Source organism: Grampus griseus (assembly GCF_964374135.1).
Source record: "Grampus griseus genome assembly, chromosome: 8".
Classification (NCBI taxonomy): Eukaryota; Metazoa; Chordata; class Mammalia; order Artiodactyla; family Delphinidae; genus Grampus; species Grampus griseus.
The window spans coordinates 108,437,262-108,461,381 of NC_139002.1; the positions used below are offsets into that span (position 1 = coordinate 108,437,262).

The following is a 24,120-nucleotide window of genomic DNA, read 5'->3' on the forward strand; positions in this document are numbered from 1 at the left end:
CATTTGTCTCGCTGTAAGGGTAATTAATTTCCAGACCATAAGTAAAAACTTAATTTGATACCTGCGAGGATTAGAAACTATTTCAAGCTGTTGTTTACATGAAATCAAGAAAGATTCGTTCTGTTTGCAATTATGTTAATGAGGAAATCGAGTGGGTGTTTTTTTTTTTTTTGGGAACTCAGCATCATTTTGCCATTACCAGTGAATTAGTCTAGAAGGGTCTGCTGCCGCCGCAAACCCCTCCACGGCTATTTTTAAGGTGACCTTGGCTGGTGAGGAGGTCCTGCAGGGTGACCGAGTACCCCGGGGAAGGCTGTTGTGGGAATGGCTCAGAAGATGGGGGCCGGATGAGCTCTGGGGACGGGCCTGTCTCCAGGTTGTTGGAGGGGAGTTGGGCCTACAGGTAGGCAGGACTGTGGAACCTTCTCTAGGGCCCCTTCTGACAGTAAGATGGAAGATGGAGGCTGGTCAGGCTCAAATGACCCAGTCCCCGGGCGTTCCCGAGCCCTGGGCTGTGCCCACTCACAGGGCGTCCTGGGGGGGGGCTCTGCACGGGCAAGGGCTCAGGGGTGTGAAAAGGCACTGTGCCCAGAAGAGGCTGGAGCGGGAGATGCACGGAGGCAAGATCACGTGTGCCCCGTCTCGCAGCAGAGGCAAGGAGCCTTCGGGACATACAAGGGGGCCGTCGAATGGGCACGGGGGCACGACCCTCGGGCCCCAGAGTGAGGGCTGAGGGTGGGCAGGCAGCCAAGGAGGAGGCTTTGCCCTTGGGCAGCTAACGCAGGGCTGGCATGGCCATGAGCGCTCTAGGCGGGCTCTGGGGGCCTGGATCGTACAGGCGCTGCTACCATATCACTAAAAGCCAAGGGGAGATGGTCCCTGGGGCTGGCTCAGCCTCCAGCGGGCCAGCCCTCGTGGGCACAGCCCTGACCAGGGGGTGCTGCCCCTGCCCACCTGGCGGGGGACGCAGGAGAGAGCGCTCGTTCACGGTGTGACCCGCCACCAGGGTCAGTAGGCACGTCGTGGCCCGCACTCGGCGGGGGGTGTGTGGAGGCCAGCAGCTGCCCGGCCTCTCCCCAGGCCCGGCTTCCGGCGCCGGCTTTGGCCTTGGCCTCGGCCTCCCAGGGCCTCCCCCCGGAGGCCGCGAGGCTGCGGGCAGAGACCAGCCCAGGTGAGGCCGGAACAATGTCCCGTTGTGGCCCCGTGGGGCTGCTTTGCCACCACATGCCACCAGCCGTCCGTTGTAGAGTCTGTCCCCACGGACCCAGTTTCGCCCCGCTGGCCGCCAGGGGCTCAGGCCCGGGCTGGGTACAGGCTCCCTCGACACAGAGACCATTTACGGCCAGGATAAAGGCTGCTTGTGTTGGCACCGAAAGGCGAGCGTCTCCCTGCCCGGTCGTCTTGTCACCGTCCCATCTGTCAGGTGGCGTGGCGGGGACGGCGCAGCAATGGGGCTTGTGTGAAGACAAGGACCAGCGCAGCAGGGAAGAGCGGCCCACAGTCTCCGTCTCCTGGGAACCCCGAGGCCTTCCCGCTGCCCTGGGCCCCAGCCGGCCCTTCATCTGGGGGCCTGGTTCCGAGGCTGGGGGACGTGTGGCCCCATGGGGCTTGGGGAGGCCCACAACCCGGACACTGGCCCCCTCAGGGGTCGGTTCCTTCACAAGGGAGAGGGTCGTGATGCTAAAAACACCCGTGCGAAAGCCGGACACAAGCAGTGTGTCTCAGGCCCTGCACTGGGCCCCCTGCGGTTGGAGGCCTGGCCCATCTTGGGGGGCGAGGCTGCCCGGAGGTGGGAGGTGCAGGGGGGCCAGGAGAGGAGCGGCAGGTGTTTCCCGCTGCATCACCACCAAAGGTCAGAGTGGCCCACTGGACTGGCTGCGCGGCTGTCCATGCACGTGGGCGCGGAGAGGATGGACTCGGCCACTTTGGCCTTGGTGTCAACCTCAAACGAAGCCCTATCAGGACTGCGGCCACCTTGGGCAGCACACTGGGCGGGCAGAACGGGGCTGTGCTGGCTTCTGGCAGGAGACAGATGACTGACTCCTTTTTTTTTCAAATGCATTCCTGCTAATTTTTTTTTTTTTTTGAAGAGAATTTCCATGACTAGTTTTTATCTTTGGGGTGACTGTGCAATTACAGCTCAAGCAGGGAGCCCTTTTCCATCAACCCTGCTAATTTTTAATTAAATTTCCCCAAGGCCTCAGTAGGTGAGGGGCATGGTCACGTGACTTAGGGTGATGCTGTCACAGTAGAAGCGCTCATGCCTACAGAGGGGGGTGGGTGTGAAGAGAGTGCTGTGCAAAAGGGTACTGGAGCCCGGGGGTGGGAAGGGACCCCCGCAGGAGCCCGGGGCAGGAGGGGGAGGCAGGCAGCGCTCCCCTCACCTTGTGAGGACCCTCCACCTCCTCATCTGTAAGGTACAGGTGGCCACGCCTGACCCCACCGGGAGGCACCTGCCCACGGAGGTCTCCCACTGGCCTGGAAGAGACAGGCTCCTGCCAGGTTTACGGAGCTGAAAAATAAGTTAGTTTTCCTTACAAAAGGGCAGGGAAGAGTCAGTGGGCTCCATGGCTAGGGGCTGGGTGTTCACCATGACAACGGAAAGCCTGAAGCCAGCAGAACCAGGGGCAGGACTCAGACTCTGGGGGACTCTGGGTGGAGCCCCCTAGGTCAGTCAGTTGTAGAGTGGGTGGGTTGGGCCAGGGGTCTGCCTGGGCCAGGGAGGGAGCCGGGCTTCGTGTCCACCTGTGCCCAAGGGTTACTGTTCCTTTAGCTCTTGCTCTGTCCCCGGGTGCAGGATGTGGAGCTGTTCAGCAGAGCTCCAATTTTAGGAGCAGAGGGAAACCGAGCGGGACAGAGAAGCCAGCTGACCCGATCCTCTGAGGCCGGGTCGGGTGCTGCTCCAGAAGGCGGTGCAGACCCCCCAGCCGCAGGCCCAGGAGAGGCAGCGGGGCCACTCTGTGAATCCCGCTCCTTTTCTGGGCCTCGGCAGAGAGACGCCCCAGGAAGGGCGTCGAGTGTCCCCACCTCTTCAAGGCGCTGATGTTTAATCCATAAAGCTCCCGGGGGTGGGGGGGGGCAGGGAGGAGAGACAGCGAGACGGAGGCGGAGCTCAGTCAGGTGACACGCGTGCCTTTCCTCAGCGGGTGCAGATGGGGCTGCATAGACGTGGGAGCGGGAGGTGAACCCCGTGACCGAGTCCTTAGGCGCCGAGGGTCATCAAACAGACTGCGTCCTAGTCTGGACTCCGTGCCCCCCTGCGCCCCCTCCCTCCCTCTGCAGCTCTGCAGCCGGGTGAGCTGCACCAGCCCGGGCCCAGCCCGGGTCTTCTGCGGCACATCCGGCCCCGCGGGTGCTCTCTTGCTGTCAAAGGGCAGGTACTGTGGGCTTCCCTGCCTCGGGAGGGACAGGTACAGGACTGTGGGCGGTGACCCTAGCACGGACAGTGGGTGCCCTGCCTTTGGCACCTGTCCCTGGGAACAGCCGGTCCAAGGCCTCTTCACCTAGGAAGCCGTCCGCGGACGTCAGTGGTGCGGTGCTTCCCCCTCTAACCCCAAACACACCAGCTCCTCTCTTGTGCCTTTACGGTCCCGTGTCTGCCCAACCTCCGGGGGCCTGGCCGAGCTCGGGCCTGGGGAAGCCTGGCCCCATCAGAGCACACCTCACCCCCTCCCTGGCCAAGCCCAGGGCCACATCCTCCCCTCCCTGGCTCTGGGGAGGCCCACCCTTGCCTCCCCATCTCCCCATCTCCTTCCTTCCTTCTTTTCCACCTGATCTCTAAGCACCGGAGTCCACCCGCCCACTGAACACGTCCAGAATGGAATTCGAGGTTGCCCCTGACCTGCCCCACCCTGGCGTCCCTCCAAGCAAAGCACCCCCATATCCAGGTGCTTTCCTTAGAAACCTGGTCCTTCCTGATACCCCGTCCCCTCCATCTGCCTGTCCTGTTGACCGACGGGTCCTGTGGACTGTGGGCTACTACCCCACAGGTGTCCACCCTAGTCCAAGGCACACACGTGTGTCCTAATCCCACTGCGGCCCTTCACTACTCTTGGGGCTCCCACCCTCGCCTGCCTCTAATCCCCCTCCCAGGGAAGCCAGTATCATCCCCTGCCCCTCAGGCTCATAGGGTGAGTTCTAAAGTCCCCAGTTCGGCTGACAGGGCCAGGCTCTGCCTTGCCCGCTCTCACAGCCTCAGACAGCCATGACCCTGGGCCCCAGGGCCTTTGCACGGCTGCTCATGCTGGGAACTCTTCCAGCCACACCACCCGCCACCTCATTCACCCCTGGCTGTCTCCAGGCCCCTGGCCCCTGACCGGAGGTGGCCCTGCCTATCCGGTCCAGCCCTCTTTCAGCCCGGCAGTAGGTACTTATGGGCCATTCCGTGCATTCCCCCCTCTGCCCCCCCAAACCATGTGCTCCAAGGGTCAGGAACCATTCACAGTGGCAACCCTTGATGTTGCCGGTGCCCAGTGGACATCGGTGACCCTTCCTTGGCTTCTTTAGTCTCTGTGGCCGGGACTTCCGGTCCCTCCATCCAGACCAGAGGGCTCATGTGTGGGGACACCCGTGGGTTCTGGAGAAGGTACAGGGTTCCGAATTTCCACCCTGGTTACCGGATGTGGTAATCCTTATCAGAAGGTAACATTGTAAAGGCTTAAAACCAAGACCCCATGCTGCCGGGTGCACCCAGGTGGGCCACACACGGGGGCCTGTGATATTGGATCCCATTGCAGCTGTGCCGCCTACCCCCCCCCCACCAGACATGCTCTGCCTGGGCCTCACTGAATTCCCCATCTCCAGTGCCGCTCTGAGCCTGGCCGGGTGACACAGGTCACTGTGGTGTCAGCACCTCGGGCCAGGGCTTCACATCACCCTGAGAAGCCCCCACCCAGGGGTGGGTGCTAGCGGTCTGACAGGGTGTCCGCAGGCCCCGTCGGGGAGGGGGTGGGCGGAGCCTGCTGGGTAGAGCGTCCCCCTGCGGGCGGCAGGCGGGCTGTGGCCACCTTGCTGCCCACACAGATGGTTCTTTATGTGTGAGACCTGACCTACGGCTCCCGGCCGGCGGGGACACAGTGGGCTGGGCACACGGACCAACCTGCCTCCCAGGGTGGGGCTGGCAGGGGGAGGGACGGGAGCGGTGTGCGCCGGCCCCGCAGCTCTCCCTGCGGCCACACCTGCCCCCCTCTTCAGTCTACCCTCAACGTGCCAGAGCAGCGTAGCTAAAAACACGCGCTGGATCGCGGCGCTCTCTGCCCCGAAGCCCCCCTCCCTCCAAGTGAAGCCTCGAGTCCTTCCAGTGGCTCACAGGGCCCGGAGGTCTGCCCACCCCTTTGCCTGTCTGCTCCCACCTCCAGGCTCCTCCCTAACCCACGGCCACCCTGGCTGCTCAGACAAGCCAGGCACGGCCGCACCGCAGGGCATTTGCAGAGTGTGCAGAGCTGCGCCCTCCGCGTGGAACCTGGTTCCCCAGGTGTCCACAAGCTTTGCTCCTCGTCCCCCAGAGATCTTTTCTGTAGACCAGCATACCCTCCAGTCCTTTCAGAAAGGTCCAGGTCCTGTCTGGAGGCAGAGCTTCTCCCGAGGTAGCGAGGGATCAGGCCTTGCCCCTCATGCTTCCCTGGTGGCTTTTGCCTTCCTGAGGCAGGACCCGTGACAGAGCCTGGATACTGGGCATTTTCTGGGTGCCGGACCCATAAGCGTGCCCCGTATGCTGGTCGCCTGGTCTGCACACCAGCTCCCATCTCATAGATGAGGATCTGGTGGTCAGAGGGGCTCCCAGCTTGAGAAGGGCCCCGGAGGAGCAGGCCTTCCCGGTGAGCCCTCCGTCACCCTGCAGCCTCTTCCAGACTCGGGGAGGGGGCCGAGGCTGCCCTGCTCTGGGCCAGCAGGAGTGAGGGAGGCCCCCGAGCTGGGAGGGGAGGAGGGGGCCCAGGATGGAGGCATGAATGGATGCCCCGGTGAGGAGGGCGGGAGCGCGGGTGAGGAACGAGATGGGGAGGGAGCGCTGCCAACCCAAACAGCCCAGCGCGCCTCAGCCCCGTGTTTAATCCACAAAAATTTCCATCTGCCTCTGGAGCGCTCGGAACCCGGGCAACGAAAGGCCGTCCGCTCGGCAAAATAAACACAGCTCCGCAGGCCGCTGCCATGTGCGCGCATCCCGGTTAGAAACGGCCGCGTCAGCCATTTTGTGCATCCCTGATGGCCAAGGTGGAGTGAGAGCCCAGGCCCGCGGGCCCCGGGCGGGGAGGAGGCCGCCCGCGCGCCGGGTGTGGCCCTGTGGCCGGGGACCTGCTGGCATCCACCTGCCACCTGGCCCCGGGCAGGCGTGGGCCGCGCTCTGACCTCGCCGGGCCCGGGGCCCACCGTGGCTGCCGCCCGACCCCACCCCTGGAGACGCTGCAGACCCCTGGCGGACGTGGTCCCCAACCAGGCCACTCGGCTCCCCGCCGCCTGCCTGGGGGCCTGCCGTCTCCAGAGTCGGCAGGGCCGGGGCCTGGGCCGGCTGCCCCTTTCCGGGCCGGTCCCCTCCCGGAGCAGGCGGGACAGCCCTGCCTCTGGGCTGGGACATCTATTTTTGGTGGTGACCAAGCCACTGCTTAATATGCAGGACTGGGGGCGGGGGGGGGGGGGCGGGCAGGCTGTGCCCTGACCCGCAGGGTGACAAGTTTAAAAAAGGGCCCATTTTGATCAAAATACATGTTTTTCTGAGGTCGGCCAAGGCAGCAGGGCAGGGTTCGCCACAAAGACAAGGCTCGGGGCCGCCCTCACCCCTTGGCGCCCCCAGATGGTCTGCCTAGCCCGACGCCCCCAGCGAGGCCCTTGATTATAGATCCACCAAACAGGCTTGAGAAGGGCTCCCGGCCGCCGTGCGCTGCCCGTGGGCCCAGTGTACACATCTCTGCCCGCCTGCTCCCTTCCCCCCGCCTCTCTCAGAAGCAGTCAACCCACAGAAGCTGACACAGACTGGAGCTAAATTGTAAAAAAATGTAAATTTCCTTTCTGGCCAATATTTGCGGTCTATAAATAGAGTCATTCAGGGAAGGCCTGGTTGTGGGGAGGGGTTACCGTCCCCCGGCCAGACTGGGAGAGAAACACCCAGGAAAGAGGAGGGAAAGAAGGGTCCTGGGGGCGCTGCCACGCATGTGGGGAGCAGGAAGCCACGGTGCAGCTCGGGGAACGGAGGCTTAGGCTCAGGGTCAGGGCAGAGCTTGGGCTCCCAGACTGGCAAGGGCGTCCCTGGGAGGTACCGGGTGCCTCTCCATGGACCCCCAAGTCACCCAGAGGTGGGGACATACTGCTTTGTGGGGTGCAGTCTCCACGATCACTCTTTGTGCTGAATGTCCCCCGTGCCAGGCCCCATGCCTAGTCTCTGAGCCAGAGCAGGCTAAGGAAGCCAGCACTCACGCTCCTTCCTGGGAGGCCAAGCGTCTGAGGCCAGCGATGGGTGAGGCTACCACCACGGGGGGATCGGCTCCTGCCAGCCAGGAGGAGGCGAGCCACGAGGCCAGCCTTCCTGCCTCTACGTCAGGAGAGGCCCAGGACTACAGGCTGGCCGGGCACACTGCCCTGAGCATCAGCCCGGGTGCCAGCTGCCGGTTCAGCTCCAGGCCAGTCTGAGCTCTGACCTCCCCACCATGACCATGGCCTCTTGGCAACAAACCCCTTGGACACCGCAGGGGCCTGAGGGTCTCGCGCTTGATGGGATGGAGAGGCCTGGGAGGCCTGCAGGTCCCTCAGCGCCTGCCCGGCGCAGGCCCTCCCTTGGCGACAGGGAAGCCGAGCCTCTGAAGTGCAGGAGTGTGATTTTAGCATCTGCGGAAACTCGGACTCACAGGTGTGGTGGGCGGCCCAGTCCTCCGACCTCAGTGAGGGGCCCCTGAGCTCCTCAGAGGGGGAATCAGGCTCCAGACCGGTCGGTCACCTGAACCTTGGGAACCCGGTGGAGGGAGGGGCGATCGGATGGCGGCTCAGACCCTGCAGCTGATCACACTTCCCTCCCATCGCCCCGTTCATCCCTTTTGTGCAGACGCGTCTACTGCCAACGGCCGGGTGCCCATCTGTGCGGCGGGTCAGAGGGCCAGACGTGAGCTTGCCTCCGTGCCTGTCTCCCTGGGTGCTCCTGAACCCTGGCGGGGGCTTGGCCCACAAAAACCAAACCTCGCGGGTGGGCCCCTTGGGTGCCGCCACGCTGTTCTCAGGGTCCTGCTGGGCGCAGAGGGCTGAGCCGCGGGCCATGGGGAGGGCTGTTGAGGTGAGTAGTGTGTGGGCAGGGGCAGGTGGGCAGGCCCGAGTCACAGGTGTGTCTGCCGCCTCTGGATGGACATGGGTAGACAGACGGACGTCCCATCACACAGACGGACGACTCAAGAGGGTCCTGCGGGGGGAACACATTCCCCACATTCCTCTGGGTGGGGTTGGAGCAGAAGCGATGTGTGTGTCGCTTCCAGGATGGAGCAGTTAAGAGCTTGGGGCTGGTCCTCGGGCCTGGAAGGGGCCTGGAGCCGATGGACCGTGTCCCCCATCTTGGCCCAGGGAGAGCCTGTGGGGAAGGAGGCTCCGACTAGTGACGGAGGCTTGGGTGCTGAGTGAACCCAGAGCCCCGGGGAGGGGGCCTTGGGTGTAGGGCTTACAGGATATTGAGTTTGGGGGCTAGTCATTCTGGTGGGAGAGCAGTCCCAGCTGACAGAGGACCGAGGCCAGAGCAGGAAGCTGGATGGGATGCGACATCTCTACCTGAAATACCTCGGAACACGCACACTGGCTACAGGGGGCACCTTGACCTCGGACAGACGAGGACGGAGCATCTCACGGCCGCACACGGACTGCCTCCTGCCCAGACAACCCCAGCGGTTCTCGACATCTCAGCTTTCTGACTTAGCGACTCATCAAAGGTGTGCCTCCACAGCCACTGACAGACATCGGGCCGGGTGCCCACAGCTGGGCGGCATCTCCTCTGCTCAGCTCTTCCCTCGCCGCAGTCAGGTGGCTCCCCACGTCTCTCGGTCACAAGTTAGAGCGTGACAAGCGTCCTGATACATAGATCTCTGACCCTGGGGTTTCACTTCCTGGAAGCAGAGATGTTAGATCAAAAGGTACATGTATTTTGAATGTTAACAGACGCTGCTAGATTCCTTCCCAGAAGCTCTGTCGCTACCGTAATTTGCGTCCCCGCCAGCAACGTGTAAGAATGCCTGTTTCCCCACCTGGGTGCCAGTGCTGGGTATGACCATTTTCTTAAACCACGGCGTCACGGTGCGTCCCCCTGGCCACTGGTGGGGGTGGGCATCTTCCCACAGATTTTTGGCCAAAGCCGGGCCGGCTGTTGAAAAGGCCCCCGAGCCAGGCTCTAGGCAAGTCCTATGGGGGCTGCCCTGGCCGTGAGAATGCGGGGCTCTGGCCTCGGGCTCCCTCCGGAAACATGGTAGCCCCGTCCCGGGGGCCCGTCAAGTCTCCCTGTGGCTCGAGGGGCGCGGGGACTCCCTGGCAGGCCCGCCCACCTCTGCCCAGGAATGGGGATGGCGGCGCTCAGTGTCAACTGACGCTTTCATTATAGGTTTATCTTTGAAACCCTAGACAAAACAGGGCTTGTGTGGTTTGACTGAAGAGCCAGCACCTCAGGACCTTGCCATCCACTAAGACGGCTCCTCAGGAAAGAAAAAATACACTAACCTTAAAATAACCAGTTCCCAGAATAGCAGCTAATGACGGCTTCTGAAGGGGGCCCTTTGATCCGGCGGGGCCCCACGCCTTCGCCTATTTACGGCCGTGCCACTCAAGAGCAGCTCACCAGCAAAGAGAGACGTGCTGGGGGTGGGCAGAGGAAAGTCGGGGGTCTGGGCATGGCGTGTGGGGGGAGCAGGGCCATCGGTGCCCATCTGAGGCCGCCCCGCTTTCCAGTGCAACCGGCCCCAGCTGGTGACGAGGTGCGTCACGGAGTCCGGGGCAGCCTGGAAACAGAGCCTCACGCAGGGAATGCCGTTCCTGACGGCCCCCCAGGAGCCAAGGCTGCTGGGAGACAGATGTGGTTATAAGAGCCAGAATCCCAGGTGGACGGTCCTTAGGCCCCTTGGGGAGGCGTGGGTCATGGACCCAGAGGGGCTCGAGGGAGGAATTCAGGGAAGAGCCTGAGGAATGGGAACCTAGGAGGGTGCGAGGAGGTGCCGAGGGGATGCTGGGGCTAGAAGATGCTCCCTCCCACCCAGCCCCAGCCCCGCCCCCACCCCTGTCTGCCCCGCAGCAGCATCTGCTTATCCTCTTGGTGTTCACCCAGCACCTCCCTGGTCCTGGCCTGGTCAGATGCTCGGGGACCACTCTCGCCTCTGTCCACAAGCACATGACAGTCTGAAGCTGCCTCTTTAACAGCCTGTTCACCAGACCTGCTTGGCTAAAGGCACTGGAAATGTGGCTTGTGAGACCCAGGGACTGGCTCTTAATTTGATTTAATTTTAACGAATTCACAATGAAATTTTAATACAGATCCCCAAATCAGTTATCGGAAGACTTTAGCTATGGTTGTTCGGAATGCTTTAGGCATGAGCATCCGCCTTTTCAACTGTAAATTTTATGATATCTAAACGCAGACCAAGCAGTTCTTACGAAAGTAGAGCACGCAAACTGAGGTGCGCTCGAAGTCTAAAACCCATGCTGGCGTTTGAAGACAGGATGTGGGCCGTCCTAAGCATTCTTTTGTATTGATTACATATTGAAATGATAACATCTTCATCTGTTGGGTTAAATAAAACATATTACAATGAATTTAAGCTGTTTATTTTTTCTGATGTGGCTATTCGAAAGTTTAAAATTATATCTGTGGCTCCCATTATATTTCTAAAGGACAACATTGGTCTGAATTGGGGCTTAGCACTTTCCTGTAAGCGGCCAGATAGTAAATATCATAGGCATTAGGGAATCACGTACAGTCTCTGTCACACATTCTTTAGGTCAGGGGCCAGATTTGGTCTGTGGGCCCCAGTTTGCTGGCCCCTGGTCTAGAGGCTCCCAGCTCAAGACCGGCTGGCATCCTTCGCAGTCCAGCCTACCAAGGGCTGGTGGCCCCACCCAGTCCCCACTGGAGTCCCAGCGTAAGACCTACTGATCACTAAGATCCCCAGGGACCAGCGTGAACAAGACACGTTACTACGGCCCAGTGGCTCCCGGTTTCATGGGGAGGTGGAACGTGGGAAGGTCAGGAATCAGTACAGGGAATTGGGACAGGAGCCATCAGACCCAGGCTGCCCAGAAAAATCCCACCTTCCAAACCCTGACTCTGTCCCCTGTAAGTGAACAAGAGTTTGTCTGACCATGAGACTCATTGGCCTTGACGAGCTAGCCAGGAAGTAAGAGAGGTCAGAGGCTGAATGTGCAGTGAAAGTGGAGCCCACAGAGGTAAGAGGTGTCCTGGAGGCATTTGATGAACTGAGTACACTTGAGCTTTGGTTTTCACAGTCTCACAGGTGATGGATAGCTAGGTATCCAAGCCCAGACCTGCCCCAGGTGGGAAGTGTCACAGCGGAGCCCTACGTAAAGCTGGAACCTTCAAAGGGCTCTATGTTCAGTGTAAAGGTCAATGAGAAATAACCTCGTCCCTGAAACGACCATATAGAAAATTGTCTTGCCGCTAACAGGAGTGGAACAATATTTGCCCTGAGAAGTCACATCCACAAGTTGGTCCATGCTCAGCTTGGAAGCCCAAATGCACACCACCTGGGTGGTCTTGAAAACGTTGAGCCCAGGATTTATAGTCCAGGCTGGTAATACCCCCACGTGTATAGCAAAGGAAGCGGTGAACGTAGATCCCCCCTGCCGCCCCAAGAACCTCGACTTCACAGTAGACCTCAAAAATCCCCACAGATACATTTTAAGACATATGAACTCATGGTTAAAAAAGGGAAATCCTCAAAGGGAACAAAACACCATGAATGAAAGCCAGAAGAAAAAACAAAAACAGAGAAGCCGATTCACAACGACTTTAGATACCAGAAATTAAATATAAAATAGCCATATTCAATATTTTTCAAGAAATTTTGTAGAAGTTTGAATATACAAGTGAAAGGAAAGATACTATAAAAATGATCCATCAAGTATGCGTAAAAACCAAATAGAATTTCCATAAATAGGAAAATAATCATCGAAATTTAAAATTCTTTGGATAGGTTTAACAGCAGATTAGAAACAGTTGAAGAAATAACTAGTGAATTGGAAGATGGATCAGAAGACATTATCCAGAACCCAGTACAGAGAAACAAGTGATTTTTTTAAAAGGGAGGGGGAGAGAGAGAGAGAGAGAGAGAGGCACTAAGAGACACAGAGGGGATTGAGATGGCCTACCAAATGTCTAATGAAAGTTACAGAAGAGATAACGAACTAAAGCAAAGTATGAAGAGATAGTGGCTGAGTGTAATCCAGAACTGACTCAACACACCAACCACAGATTAAGGAAACTCACTGAATTCCAAGCAGAATGAACAGAAGAAACTCTCTAATTAATAACACGGCATAGTGAAAATGCAGAACACTAGAGTCAAAGGAAAGAGCTTAAAAGTAGCCAGAGAGAAAAAATACATTGCCTTCCAAAGAGCAATGACTCACTGTCATCTTTGTTCTCAACAGAAACAATGGAAGTCAAAGTATAGTTGGACAATCTTTTCAGTGTGTTAACAGAAAATCTTTTTGGTAACCTAGGGTCTAGAATTTTATACCCAGTGGAAATATTTTTTAAGAACAGCAGTAAAACAGTCATCTTAAAACAAATAAAATCAGAGGGATTTTGATTTGCACTCAAGGAAATTCTAATGAATACTTCAGCCAGAAAAAAGTGACCCCAGATGTAAGATCTGAGATGAAAAATAAATGATGAGGGACAAAAGAGGCAAACAGGTGGGTAAATTTAAACACATATTGATTGTGTAAAACACTGCTAATTATGCTTGAACTAAAGTATACAACAAGACATATACATAAGTCAGCAGGAGAGACTGAAACTAAAATGTCCTAAGGTCCTTATTTTATTCCAGATGTGGGTAAATATAGCAAATGGCTCTATTATATAACCATTTACAATGTCCTAGGTTAACCTCTACAAGGATGGCCATATAACTTCAAAACTAGTAGAAGAAAAAATGGAATGAGAAATAATCATCAATCCAACAAGAGGCAAGAAAGAGGACTGAAGTAAACATTAAAAAATTTAGTACAGATGAAAGGGACAAAATACATTGCTAGAAAATCAATCAAAATATATTGGAAATTACATTAAGTATAAATGTATTCAATGATTTTTTAGAAACCTAGCCACACAGTGTTTACAACAGGCACCTAAAATGTGTATACAGGATTAAAAGGACAAGAATTAAAAAACCTGACACCAAAATCAGAAAAAAAAGTCACAATAAAACTAGAGAACAATATCTTTTATGAATATAGATACAAACATTCCTAACAAAATCTTAGCAAACAAAATCCAACCACAGATAAAAGAGATCATATATCATGATCAAGTGGGAAATACAAGATTGGATTAACACCCTCAAATCAATTAATGTATCACACCATATTAATAGAATAAGGGCTAAAAGGCATGTGACCATCTCAAAAGATGCAGAATGGGCAACTGAGAAAATCTAACATCCTTTCATGACAAGAGCTCTGAACACACACCAGGAATAGAAGGAAACATCTCAACCCGATAAAGAGCATCTAAGGAAAATCTACATCATATTTAATGGTGGATGACTGAATACTTTTCCCTGTAAGACCTTCTCTAGCCACTTTTAGTCAACATCTTACTGGACAGTCAAGCCAGTGTAATTAGGCAAAAAAAAAAAAAAAAAAAAAAAAGAAATTAAAGGCATTGAGATTGGAAGGAAGACCTAAAACTGTCTTTATTCACACACGACCTGATCCTGTATGTAGAAAATCCTAAGGAGTCAACAACAACAATATTTACTAAAATTAATAGCAATGAAGTCACAGTTTATAAGCTTAATATCAAAATTTAATTGTATTTCTGTATACCAGTAACAAGCAATTCAAAAATGAAATTAAGAAAACAATTTCATTAACAGTAGCATCAAAAATAATAAAATATTTAGGGGGAACGTTAACAAAGGATATGTAAGATTTGTACACTGAAAGCTATAAAATATCACAGGAAGAAATTAAAATAGATCAAATAAACAGAAGGATATACCATGTTCATGAATTAGAAGACTCAATATTGTCGAGATGTCAAGTTCTCCCAAATGGATCTATAGATTCAACACAATCCCTATCAAAATCCCAGCAGGCTTCTTCTCTTTTTTTTTTTTTGGTAGAAGCTGGCAAGCTGATTCTAAAATTCATATAAAAATTCATAGCACTTAGAATGTGCACTTAGATTTGAGAAAGAAGAAAATTGGAGGACTTACGCTACCTGACTTCAAAACTTATTAAAAAGCTACGATAATCAAGAAAGTGTAATGTGGGTTTAAGGATTGGGATATAGACCAATAGAACAGAGTTGAGAATCCAGAGATAAACCCATATATTTATGTTCAATTGATTTTCGACAAAGGTGCCATGAAAATTCAATGGGGGAAAAGTAACGTTTTCAACAAATGGTGCCGAGGCAATTGGATATCCATAAGCAAAAAGAACAAAAGCCAAAAACCAAACCAAAACAAACAAAAAAACCCCCAAACTTTTCCTCACACTACACCCCAAAATTAACTCAAAATAAATCATAGACCTAAATGTAAGAGTTGAGTCTAAAAACTTCTATGAGAAAAAAATAGAAGAAAATGTTCATGTCCCTGGATTAGGCAAACAGGTCTTAGATGTAACCTCAAAAGCATGAGTCATACAAGAAAAGATAAGTTGGACTTTTTACAATTTAGAACTTTTGTGTTTTAAAAGACATGATTAAGAACATGAAAAGACAGCCGCAGAATGGGAGAAAATACTTGCAAGTCATATATCTGATAAAGGACTTGTATCCAGAACATATAAACAACTCTTACAACTCAATAACAGAACTACTTAATTAGAAAATAGGCAAGAGAGTTGAATAAACATTTCCCCAAAGAAGACTATGAATGGCTAATAAGCACATGAAAAGTTGCTCAACATCATTAGTGATTAAGGAAATGCAAATCAAGCCCACAACTAGAATGGCGAAAAGAAAAAAGGCCAACCATACCGTGGACTTGCAAGGATGTAGAGAGAGTGGAACCTCTGTACATTACTGGTGGGAAATCAAAATGGTACAGACCCTTTGGAAAACAGTTTAGAAGTTTTTTAGAAAGTTAAACAGAAACTTACCATATGACCCATCAATTCCCCTCTTAGGAACCTGACCGAGAGAAATGAAAACATATGTCCATACACAGACTTGTAGATAAAAGTTCACAGCAGCATTGACCATAATAGCCCCAAACTGGAAACAATCCAAACGTCTATCAACTGGCAAATGGATAAACAAAATGTGGTTGATCCATACAACAGAATACTATTCAGTGTTAAAAAGAAAAGGAATACATGACGCAGCACAGATGACCCTCAAGAATGTTACATTGTGTGAGAAAAACTAAACACAAAACACCACAAGTTGTCTGATTCCATTTATATGAAGCATCCAGAAAAGGGGAATTTCTAGCCTTATAGAAATTTAAGGATACAGAGACAGAAAGCCGGCCAGTGATTGAGTGTGGCTGGCGGTGGGAGCTGGGAATGATTGCAAATGGAATTGAGGGAATTTGGGGGTGTTGAAAATGTTCTAAAACTTAGCTTTGATGACGGCTGCACATCAAACTAGAAATTTACTAAAATGTGTTGCCGACATTTACATTGGGTGAATTTATGGCATGTAAATTATACCTCAAAAGAAAGCTTAAAAAAAAAAGATTACAAACAAAATTAGGTTTGTATAACAATGATAATAGACTTTAAGGGAAAAAAGAACACTCTTGAGAGAAAGCGGGTGTTATGGAATTAGAAAACATTGACTCCAGCAGGGAATATATAAAAATTTGGATAGTATATGTATCTGATCATAAGCTCTAAAAATACATTAAGCGAAAATTGACAGAAATATAAAGAAAACTAGAAAAATTCTCCACAATGGTTGGCTCCTCAACACATTTCTCAGGAATGACAGATCGAGTAAGATAAAAACATTCCAGTGAGGATATAGATCTCAACAAAACAATTAACAAGCTCGTTCTAATGAACACAAGTATAACACTGTACCCAGCAACTTCAGAATACACATGGTATTCAAACACAGAAGGTACATTTACAAAAGTTGATGACGTGTTGTACCTGTAAAACATATTTCAAAATGTTCCAAGAGACTGATACCCTACAGGACTTCCCTGGTGGCACAGTGGTTAAGAATCCACCCTGGTCTGGGAAGATCCCACATGCCACGGAGCAACGAAGCCTGTGCACCACAACTACTGAGCCTGTGCTCTAGAGCCTGCGAGCCACAACTCCTGAACCCCATGCGCCACAACTACTGAAGCCCGCACGCCTACAGCCCGTGCTCTGCAACAAGAGGAGCCACCGCAATGAGAAGCCCGCGCACCGCAACGAAGAGCAGCCCTCGCTCGCCGCAACTAGAGAAAGCCGCGCGGCAACGAAGACCCAACACAGCCAAAAGTAAATAAATAAATAAATTTATTTAAAAAAATGATTGATACCCTACAGATCACTTTCTTTGACGATAGAGGAATAACAATTATAACAATGACAAAAATCCTATTCCAAAATAGCTCCTGGGATAAACAACAGGTCATAATGGAGACTAGAAAAATCTTTGCGTGAATGAACATTAAAATTAAATGCTATATATCAAAACCTGGGGGGTGAAGTTTGAGTGGTATTTAGAGAAAAATAAAAGTATAGTCTTCAATGCACACCTTAGAAATCTAGAAAGTTTTACAATTCATAATTATCCAACCTAAGAAGTTAAAGAAAGAATAAGACATTAAGCCCAAGTAAATAGAAGGAAGAAAATAAAGAGAAGTGGATGAAACAAAACCAAACCGACCAACGAGAGGATCGACTAGGTCAAAAATTTGTTGAAAACATGAATAAAATCATCAACTGGCTGGCAGGCTTGACCAATGGAAAAAAGTGAAAGTGTAAACCAACAATATTGGCAATAAAAAAGGGGCCTAACCACTGACGACACGGATGCTAAAATGCCGATAAATGCCAATAAATGTGAAAACTAGGAGGGAACGTACAAATTCTTAAAATACGCAACTTATCAAAACTGACACAAGAAGAGATAGAAAACCCCAACTGTCCCATAACCATCCGAGTCATTGACTCGATGAAAAACCTGCCCACAAAGAACGCACCAGGCCTAGGCGGCTTTACCTCCAAGTTTCCCCAAATGCTCAGGGGAAGAGAATCCTCCCCCTATACGGAATACTCTAGAAGATGGAAGAAGGGGGAACACTTCTCAACTCGTTCTGTGAGGCTCACGTACATGGGCTACCATAACCCAACGAGGACACTGTAAGTACACATCACACCCACAAATGTGGACAGAAAAACTCGGAGGAAAATATTAGCTGGAGGGTTTCAGCAGTGTGTAAGGAAGCTAATACAACGTGAAGGACTGGTGTGTGGCAGGGAGAGGCCAGAGGCCACATAGATGTCTGGAAAAATAATCTAAGCCCAAGATGATAAAGGCCTGAACCCAGCGGGGGCGACGCGCAGCTGGCGTGCAAGGGTGAGCCGCTTGGAGGGGCTCTCGGGGTGGTGGCAGGAGCAGGGGGTGTGGCTGGGATGACTAGGACTCCGGGTCCTGCTTTTAGGCCTGGTGGGTGGAGAAGTCTGGGAGGGGGACAGAGCAGGAGGACGGGGGTCTGGGGCAGACGCCAGGTCCTGGGTGACCGGGCCTACCTGGTCCAGGGCAGGGGCTGGGGAGCCCGGGCTGGGGGGCATTCCTGTCAGGCAGAAAGGTGTGCCTGGCTAGGGTTCTAGGCTGGGGGGCGGTGGAAGGAATGTCGGGGGGCTGGGGGGGCCCTTCCCACCCACAGTCTCTGAACTGGGGCCTGGAAACCCAGGACTCCCTGTGTCCGGCTCTGAGCCATGAACATTTCCGGCAAAAACAGAGAAGAAAGAAATTCTCCCAGCCCACTGTGTTCCTCATATCAGCAAAAGCAGTGTGAGCTGAGCTTGCAAAATAAACAGGGCTCAATGTAAACACTGCAGCAGGTCCTGGGGACGGAGCTAAGAATACACACTGGGGGAGGAAGGTGGGAGCCGACTTCTCCATCGGGTCCCCAGAGAGCCGCAGGGTCCCTGCCCCGGAGCAGCCCTGACGGGGAGGGGCCGGGGCGCTGGGGGCCGCGTTCTCAGGACCCGTCCCAGGGCCTGGCGTGTCGGAATCTGACCGCTGCCGCCCGTGGACCTTACTGCTTGCCCTCACCTTGGCCCTCAGTGCTCCTGCGCGGCCTCTTCTCAACCAGACCCCTTCTGTTTGGGCAATACTCTCCTGCTTTCTTCTGTCTCTCTCCACCTCATCTCCCCTTCTGTCTGTGGCTTCCGCCGGGACCAGCTCTTTACCTAACCAGCTAACTAGGCAACCGCTCAACCTCTCCGGGCCTCAGTTTCCCCACTGGTAAAAGAGACTTCATTTGGGCAAACGAGTCCTTGCCAGGGTAGAGAACGCAACGCGACAAAGCAGTTCAAGCCCTCTCCTCGCACAGCTAAGGGGGCCAGCGGGCTCCCCGGGCCAGCGGGCGGCAGGCTGCGGCGGGGGAACGCTGTGTCTGCTCCCCATGCCCCCGGAGCGAGGCAGGCCTGCACAGCCAGCCCGGGCCAGGGACGGGGGCATCCTGAGGGCGGGTGGGGGGCTCTGAGCAGGAGTGCGAGCTGCAACGAGGCTGCAGGACCCCGGAGAGAAGGAAGTGTGGGGGGCCCTCCAGCCCATGTGGCCCCTGGACTGGACATGGGAAGGAGACTCCTCGCCGGGAAACAGAGGCCCCCCTGCACAAGCTGAGCTGGCCTCCCCCACCCCCGGTGACTCCCTGCAAGTGGACAGCCCGGCCACTGACCCTCAGAATGACCTGCGCCCAGGACGGGGATGGGGGCAGCCGCTGTGCCCCCCGAAGTCCCTTCCCCCTCCTCTCCAAGCCCCTCGTCCTGTGGCTGAGTGAGCCGCCGGCCCGGGACCGCCGTCACCGCAGAGGGCCTGAGCTGAGATGAGGAAGCAGTTGGGGGCCAGGCTCCCTTCCGGCCTGAGGCCAGCCCGGTGGGGTTGGGGGAGGTCCGGGGCTCCGGCTGGGGCTGGCGGGCCGGCTGGCACTGCCACCACTGCAGGCCTGCTGGGCTTCCCAGGGCTGGACGGCTGCTGGATTTCCTGCCCCCAACTTCCCTCAGTCAGCAGGATTGCGAGGGGGGTTGTTTATGGTCCCGATGGCTGCGGTGATAACGTGGGGCCTGGGACACGCCACTGTGCCCTCTGGGCCCGGCGGGGCCCTTTCCCAGGGTCTGTCCCCGAGGGGGGCATCGGCTAGCGGGGGCGGGGCTGGGCAGGCTGAGCTGGACGCCGGCCCACGGCAGCCTCTGCCCGGGTCCAACACGTGTCCACGGGGCAGAGATTCAGCGTGGAGCACGGCCTGCTCCCTGCCTGGAGACCTAGGGGCATGACTGTGCCTCTTGGGCGGAACCAGCTCCTGGGAGGCAGGATGGGGACGAAGGCGACACAGAGCCCATCTCCCTGAGCGTGTGCGGAACATCCGGAATACTTGCTGCCCAGAAACGGCCCCTGTCCCGGGCGCAGAGCCTGACGGTAGAGGCCATCAGGGGCCTTGCTCCCAACCTTGCCCCCAGGGATCAGGGACTCCAGAAAACCCTTCCCTTTGTTGTTCAGATCTGAAGAAATGTGGGCCCATAATTCTGTATCCCCAAGGCCAACGTGGGCCGCACCTCAGCCCGCCACACCGACCCTGGCTGCACAAGGGCTGAGCCCTGGCTCTCAGACCCCCACCGGCGGCCAGATGGCTCCAGGGAACCCTGTCTCCTACCCTTCATCACCCCCAGAGGACACCAGGCTCTGGTTTAGGTTTCAAGGGGTGGCCTGTCCGGAGGAACAGAGGGCAGAGCCGTAAGAGAGGCCCAGGACAGTGGGACAGGGGACAGAACCAGACCAGGGCAGGGACTTGAGGAGGGGTGAGCACATTTGGATGACAGGGCAGCGGGGCGCTCCCAGGGCTGCTGGGTGGGGGCCGGCTCACGCGCCCGTGGGCCACCACGACCCCTGCCAGCGGCGGGGGCCAGTCAGTGAAGGCTGCCTTGGCCAGAGCTGGGCAAGGAGGCGGGGGTGGGGGTGGGGGGCCCTGGGTCCTTTCCCCGGCTCTACCTCTGCATCCGTTGATGTCTGGAAGCCCCGCCCCACCGGTCCCCCCAGCCGGGTGCCTGGTCTGCTGTACTGGGTGTGGCCACCTGCTGCTTCTCCCGGAATCTGCCAGCCCCGAGTCCCGGGTCCCACACGAGGAGAAGAGTGAAAGCCAAGGACGGGTCACCAGAGAGGCGGAGTCCAGGCCCCAGAGCCTCTGATGCCGCTCAGCCTGGGCAGCTGACCGTTCCTAGCTTCAGTACCCATCCTGCCAGACAGGGCATCTGCCACTGGACCACCTGCCTGGGCACAGGAGAGCCACCAGGCCCGCCGAGACCTGACGGAGACGGGCCAGCCCTCCGACGGGGTCAGGGTGTTGGCGTCACACAGCCCTAGAGGGCCAGGCCCGAAGTGAGAGCCCCCGTGGGCACCTGGACAGCGGCCCTCCCCCACGTACAGGATCGTTGCCCCGTACCCGCCCAGGCCAGGGAAGACTGCTGGTGGGCAGAGGGTCGTCCTGCAGGCCCAGGCCAGGGGCGTGGGGCAGGAACCCGGAGCTGTGCCCCTGCCCGCCTGCCCAGCTGCAGCAGAGATGGACACGGGCCAGAGCCAGGCGTTGCCCAGGAAACCGAGAGTCGGACGCATCCCTGCTCAACCGAAATTCCTCTATTTTTAGCGCCGGCTGCTTTCAGATAAAGTCCACGCAGATGAACGAGCTGTTCGGCAAGATAACAGCCTGCTCCAAGCCACGGAGCCTTCAAAGGGCGCAGGCCGCCCCTCCCATTCCACAGATCCTCCGAGGCTCCCAGGATGCCCTGGGAGGGGTTCCGGAGCTGAGAGGCGGGGCCGCGGGCACAGAGCCCGGCGGGCACTGGGGTGTCCCGGCCACGAGGCTGCCGGTGCCCTGGAGCGGAGGGGGCACGGCGTCCACGTCCCACCAGACAGCCAGCAGGGCCTCGGCCGTCACTCCCCACCTCCCTTGCTGTCAGGACCCTGCGGAGGAGGGTCCTGGAGCCCACAACCCCTCCTCCCCACTCGATGCACCCTCGTGTCCCTGTCGGCACCTCTGAGTCCCTGAGTGCAAGCGGGCTGGGGGCTGCCAGTGGACAACACTGCCCACCTCAGCGTGCACCGGGCGGTCCTCAGCTATGCCAGGGAGGAACTGTGGGCACTCGGTGCCACTTGCCAATAATGATGCCACTTGTCAGAGGTCTAAGACCAGCCTGGCCTTCAGCGTCCTCCTCCCGCGGGGACCGACGCCCAGTGCACATGAGAGAGGAGCTGAAGCCCTACATCAGGGAGCCCACACCGAGCACAGGTGGAAGGAAGGAAGGAAAGAAGGAAAGAAGGAAAGAGGGAGGGAGGGAGGGAGACCCCAGACACCTAGGGCACCATCCAAGCCCTGCACGCTCAGGACAGAGCTGGAGAGTGAAACGCCGCTGTGGACGGCACCGTCTGGGCCCCAAGGCCGCTGCCCGCCGCCCGCCAGCAGCGACGCTGCGTGGCCCGCGAGAGCTGGCGTGGGCTCGGGCGCCTACCTTGTCCTCCACACGGTTCAGGCGGGCACCGATCGTGTTGCTGCCTCGGTCCTTACTCTTCTCTGTGGGGTTAAAGCACCCAAGTCAGGGACGCCTGGGCTGGCAGATGGGGGGGGTGGGCAGGTGACCCCGACTGGGCTCGGGGAGAAGGGCGATGGGGGTGAGGGAGTGAGGGTCAAAGGCCCGAACCTATGGGAATGTCTCTTAGAAGCTCTTCTGTGCTGAGAACCTCAGGGGCGGCAGTGGGTGGGCTGGGCGCTGGCTTGCTTGTCCCCACTCCACCCTTTCCGGTTCTGTGACCTCCGAGAGCCTCAGAGGACAGGCACCCACCCTGCCCGGGGGCTGCCTGAGATGGTGCCCGCTGTACAAAGGTGACATTCCACCCCAAGGGGGAACTCGCTCTGGCCGGGGAGGCCTGTCGCCCCTGCGGGCCCTGCCGCCCTGTCCCTGAGTGAGCTGCACCTCCCACTTGAACTTGGGCTAGGGCAACCCCGAGGAACTGGCCCGGCCCTGCCCTCCCTGGTGTGACCCCCAGCCCCACTCCGGAGGACATGAGGCCGAGCCTCAGAGCTGGAGAGCAGCACCCACCTTGCTCCCCAACGTTCTAGCTGGCTGCTCACCCCCCAACCCCACTCCCAGGCCCCCACCTTCCCAGGGTCCTGGTCACGGTTCCACACTCACATCAATGGCCTAGAAAAGCCCGCCATTTGTAAGGACGCACGCGGGTTCTTGCACTAACTGAAAATCCCCTGTAAATCGTGTTTGAAGCCAATTTGCTTAGGGTCTACCTGCCCCCCCTCTGGATTTCCTTGCCAGACATGCGCTTTCTGATGGTGGAAGAGGCAGGCGTGGGTGGAGGGATGGTAGGAGGGTGCGGCCTGGGCTGCCACACCCAGGGTGCCTCGATGCAGAAACCCACCTGAGACGGAGATGAAGAGGGAGGGCTTCCCGATGGACTGGTCCAGCCTGGGGGGGAGGGAGGGAGACGGAGACCGGCTCACGCTTGGCCGGGGCACCGCACGGACATCTGGCCTGTCGGTGGGTGGATGGGCTGATGTGCCCAGCAAGACAAGCTGCCCGCCCCTTCTGGGGGCCGCCCCTCACTGCCACCCAAAAACCAGCCAGGTGCCTCCCAGGTTCCAGAGGCCCATACTCCCAAGGGGGCTTTGGGGGGCGGCGCTCAGAGGTGAAGGGCAGTGGTTGGGCTGCTCCTTTGTCACCCTCCCTGGGCACAGCAGGGTGCCAGGATAGCCCAGTGTCCTGAATGTTCCCAGAGAGGCAGGCCTGCAAATGGGCCCTTCCGGGGCAAGGCCAGGTCACTGGGCTGGGTGGGCTTCACGTCCCTGTAGTAGGTCAGCGACAGGGGCGGGGGCAGCCTGAGCCCCTGGCCTGGCCTGTGGTCAGGACAGGCACGTCTCCCAGCCACACCCTGCGTCGCACAGAGCTCGGTTCCCAGGCCAGCCCACCGTGGAGATGCAGCTGGTCTGAGCCCACGCAGGCCCCCAAGGACCACGCTGCTTCCATGAGGATGAGCTCTGTGGGCCCCAAGTCAGAAGCCAGAGGACGCCGGCTACCAGGGGTTGAGGTGCTCAGCTCCCAACTGGTAGGGTCTCTCCTGGAGGGGGTGTCTCCTGGGGCTGGACCTGGCCCCTGCTCACAGGGTGTGTGCTGGGCTGTGAAGTGTCCAGCGTCTCTGAGGCATGGCCATGTGTGGAGTGAGCCCCTGCCCCTCCCCCGCCCGCTCAGATCCCCCCCGTCCCCCGGGCCCCGCCCCCCGGGCCCCGCGCGCCCACCTCCTCTGCAGCTCCTTGATGCGCACCATGAGGTTGAGGTGGCCCTGGGAGTACTGCTCGATGACATCCCGCACGTCGTAGGGCTTCCGCGCTTGCTGCGGTGGGAGAGAGAGAGTCACGCCGCGGGCGCAGCGTTAGCGCAGTGACCGCGCCCGCCTTCCGTGGTCTTCCAGGATTTAAGGAGCTGCCCGCGTGGCACCACGGGGCGGGCCTGGATCAGCGCACATGCAGTGGCCGGGCTCATCCTCCCCGGGAGCTGGGTGACCCTGGGCCAGTACCTCGGCCTCTCTGGGCCTCAGCTTCCTGCCCGCTCACCCGCAGGGACCTGCCCGCTCACCCGCAGGGACCTGCCCACTCTCCCTTTCCAGGCCACTGGTCCCTGTTTTCAAGCTGCCTTGGAAGAGCTGGCCCAGGCGAGGGCCTGGGAGCGGGGGGCCAGCATGGCCGCCAGTCA

General features: G+C 56.6%; 1 protein-coding gene across 3 annotated transcripts in view; it reads right to left on the reverse strand.

Annotated features, from left to right (window-relative positions):
• Positions 1–24,120, reverse strand: part of KCNQ1 (potassium voltage-gated channel subfamily Q member 1) — a gene marked incomplete at both ends in the record, with an annotated part of 346,929 nt that overhangs the window by 47,274 nt on the left and 275,535 nt on the right. For all 3 annotated transcript variants that reach the window (XM_082660290.1, XM_082660289.1, XM_082660288.1), the window contains 3 exons: positions 21,874–21,935; positions 22,793–22,839; positions 23,667–23,761. In XM_082660290.1, coding sequence (XP_082516416.1) covers positions 21,874–21,935; positions 22,793–22,839; positions 23,667–23,761 — 204 coding nt within the window. The remainder of the gene's footprint in view (positions 1–21,873; positions 21,936–22,792; positions 22,840–23,666; positions 23,762–24,120) is intronic.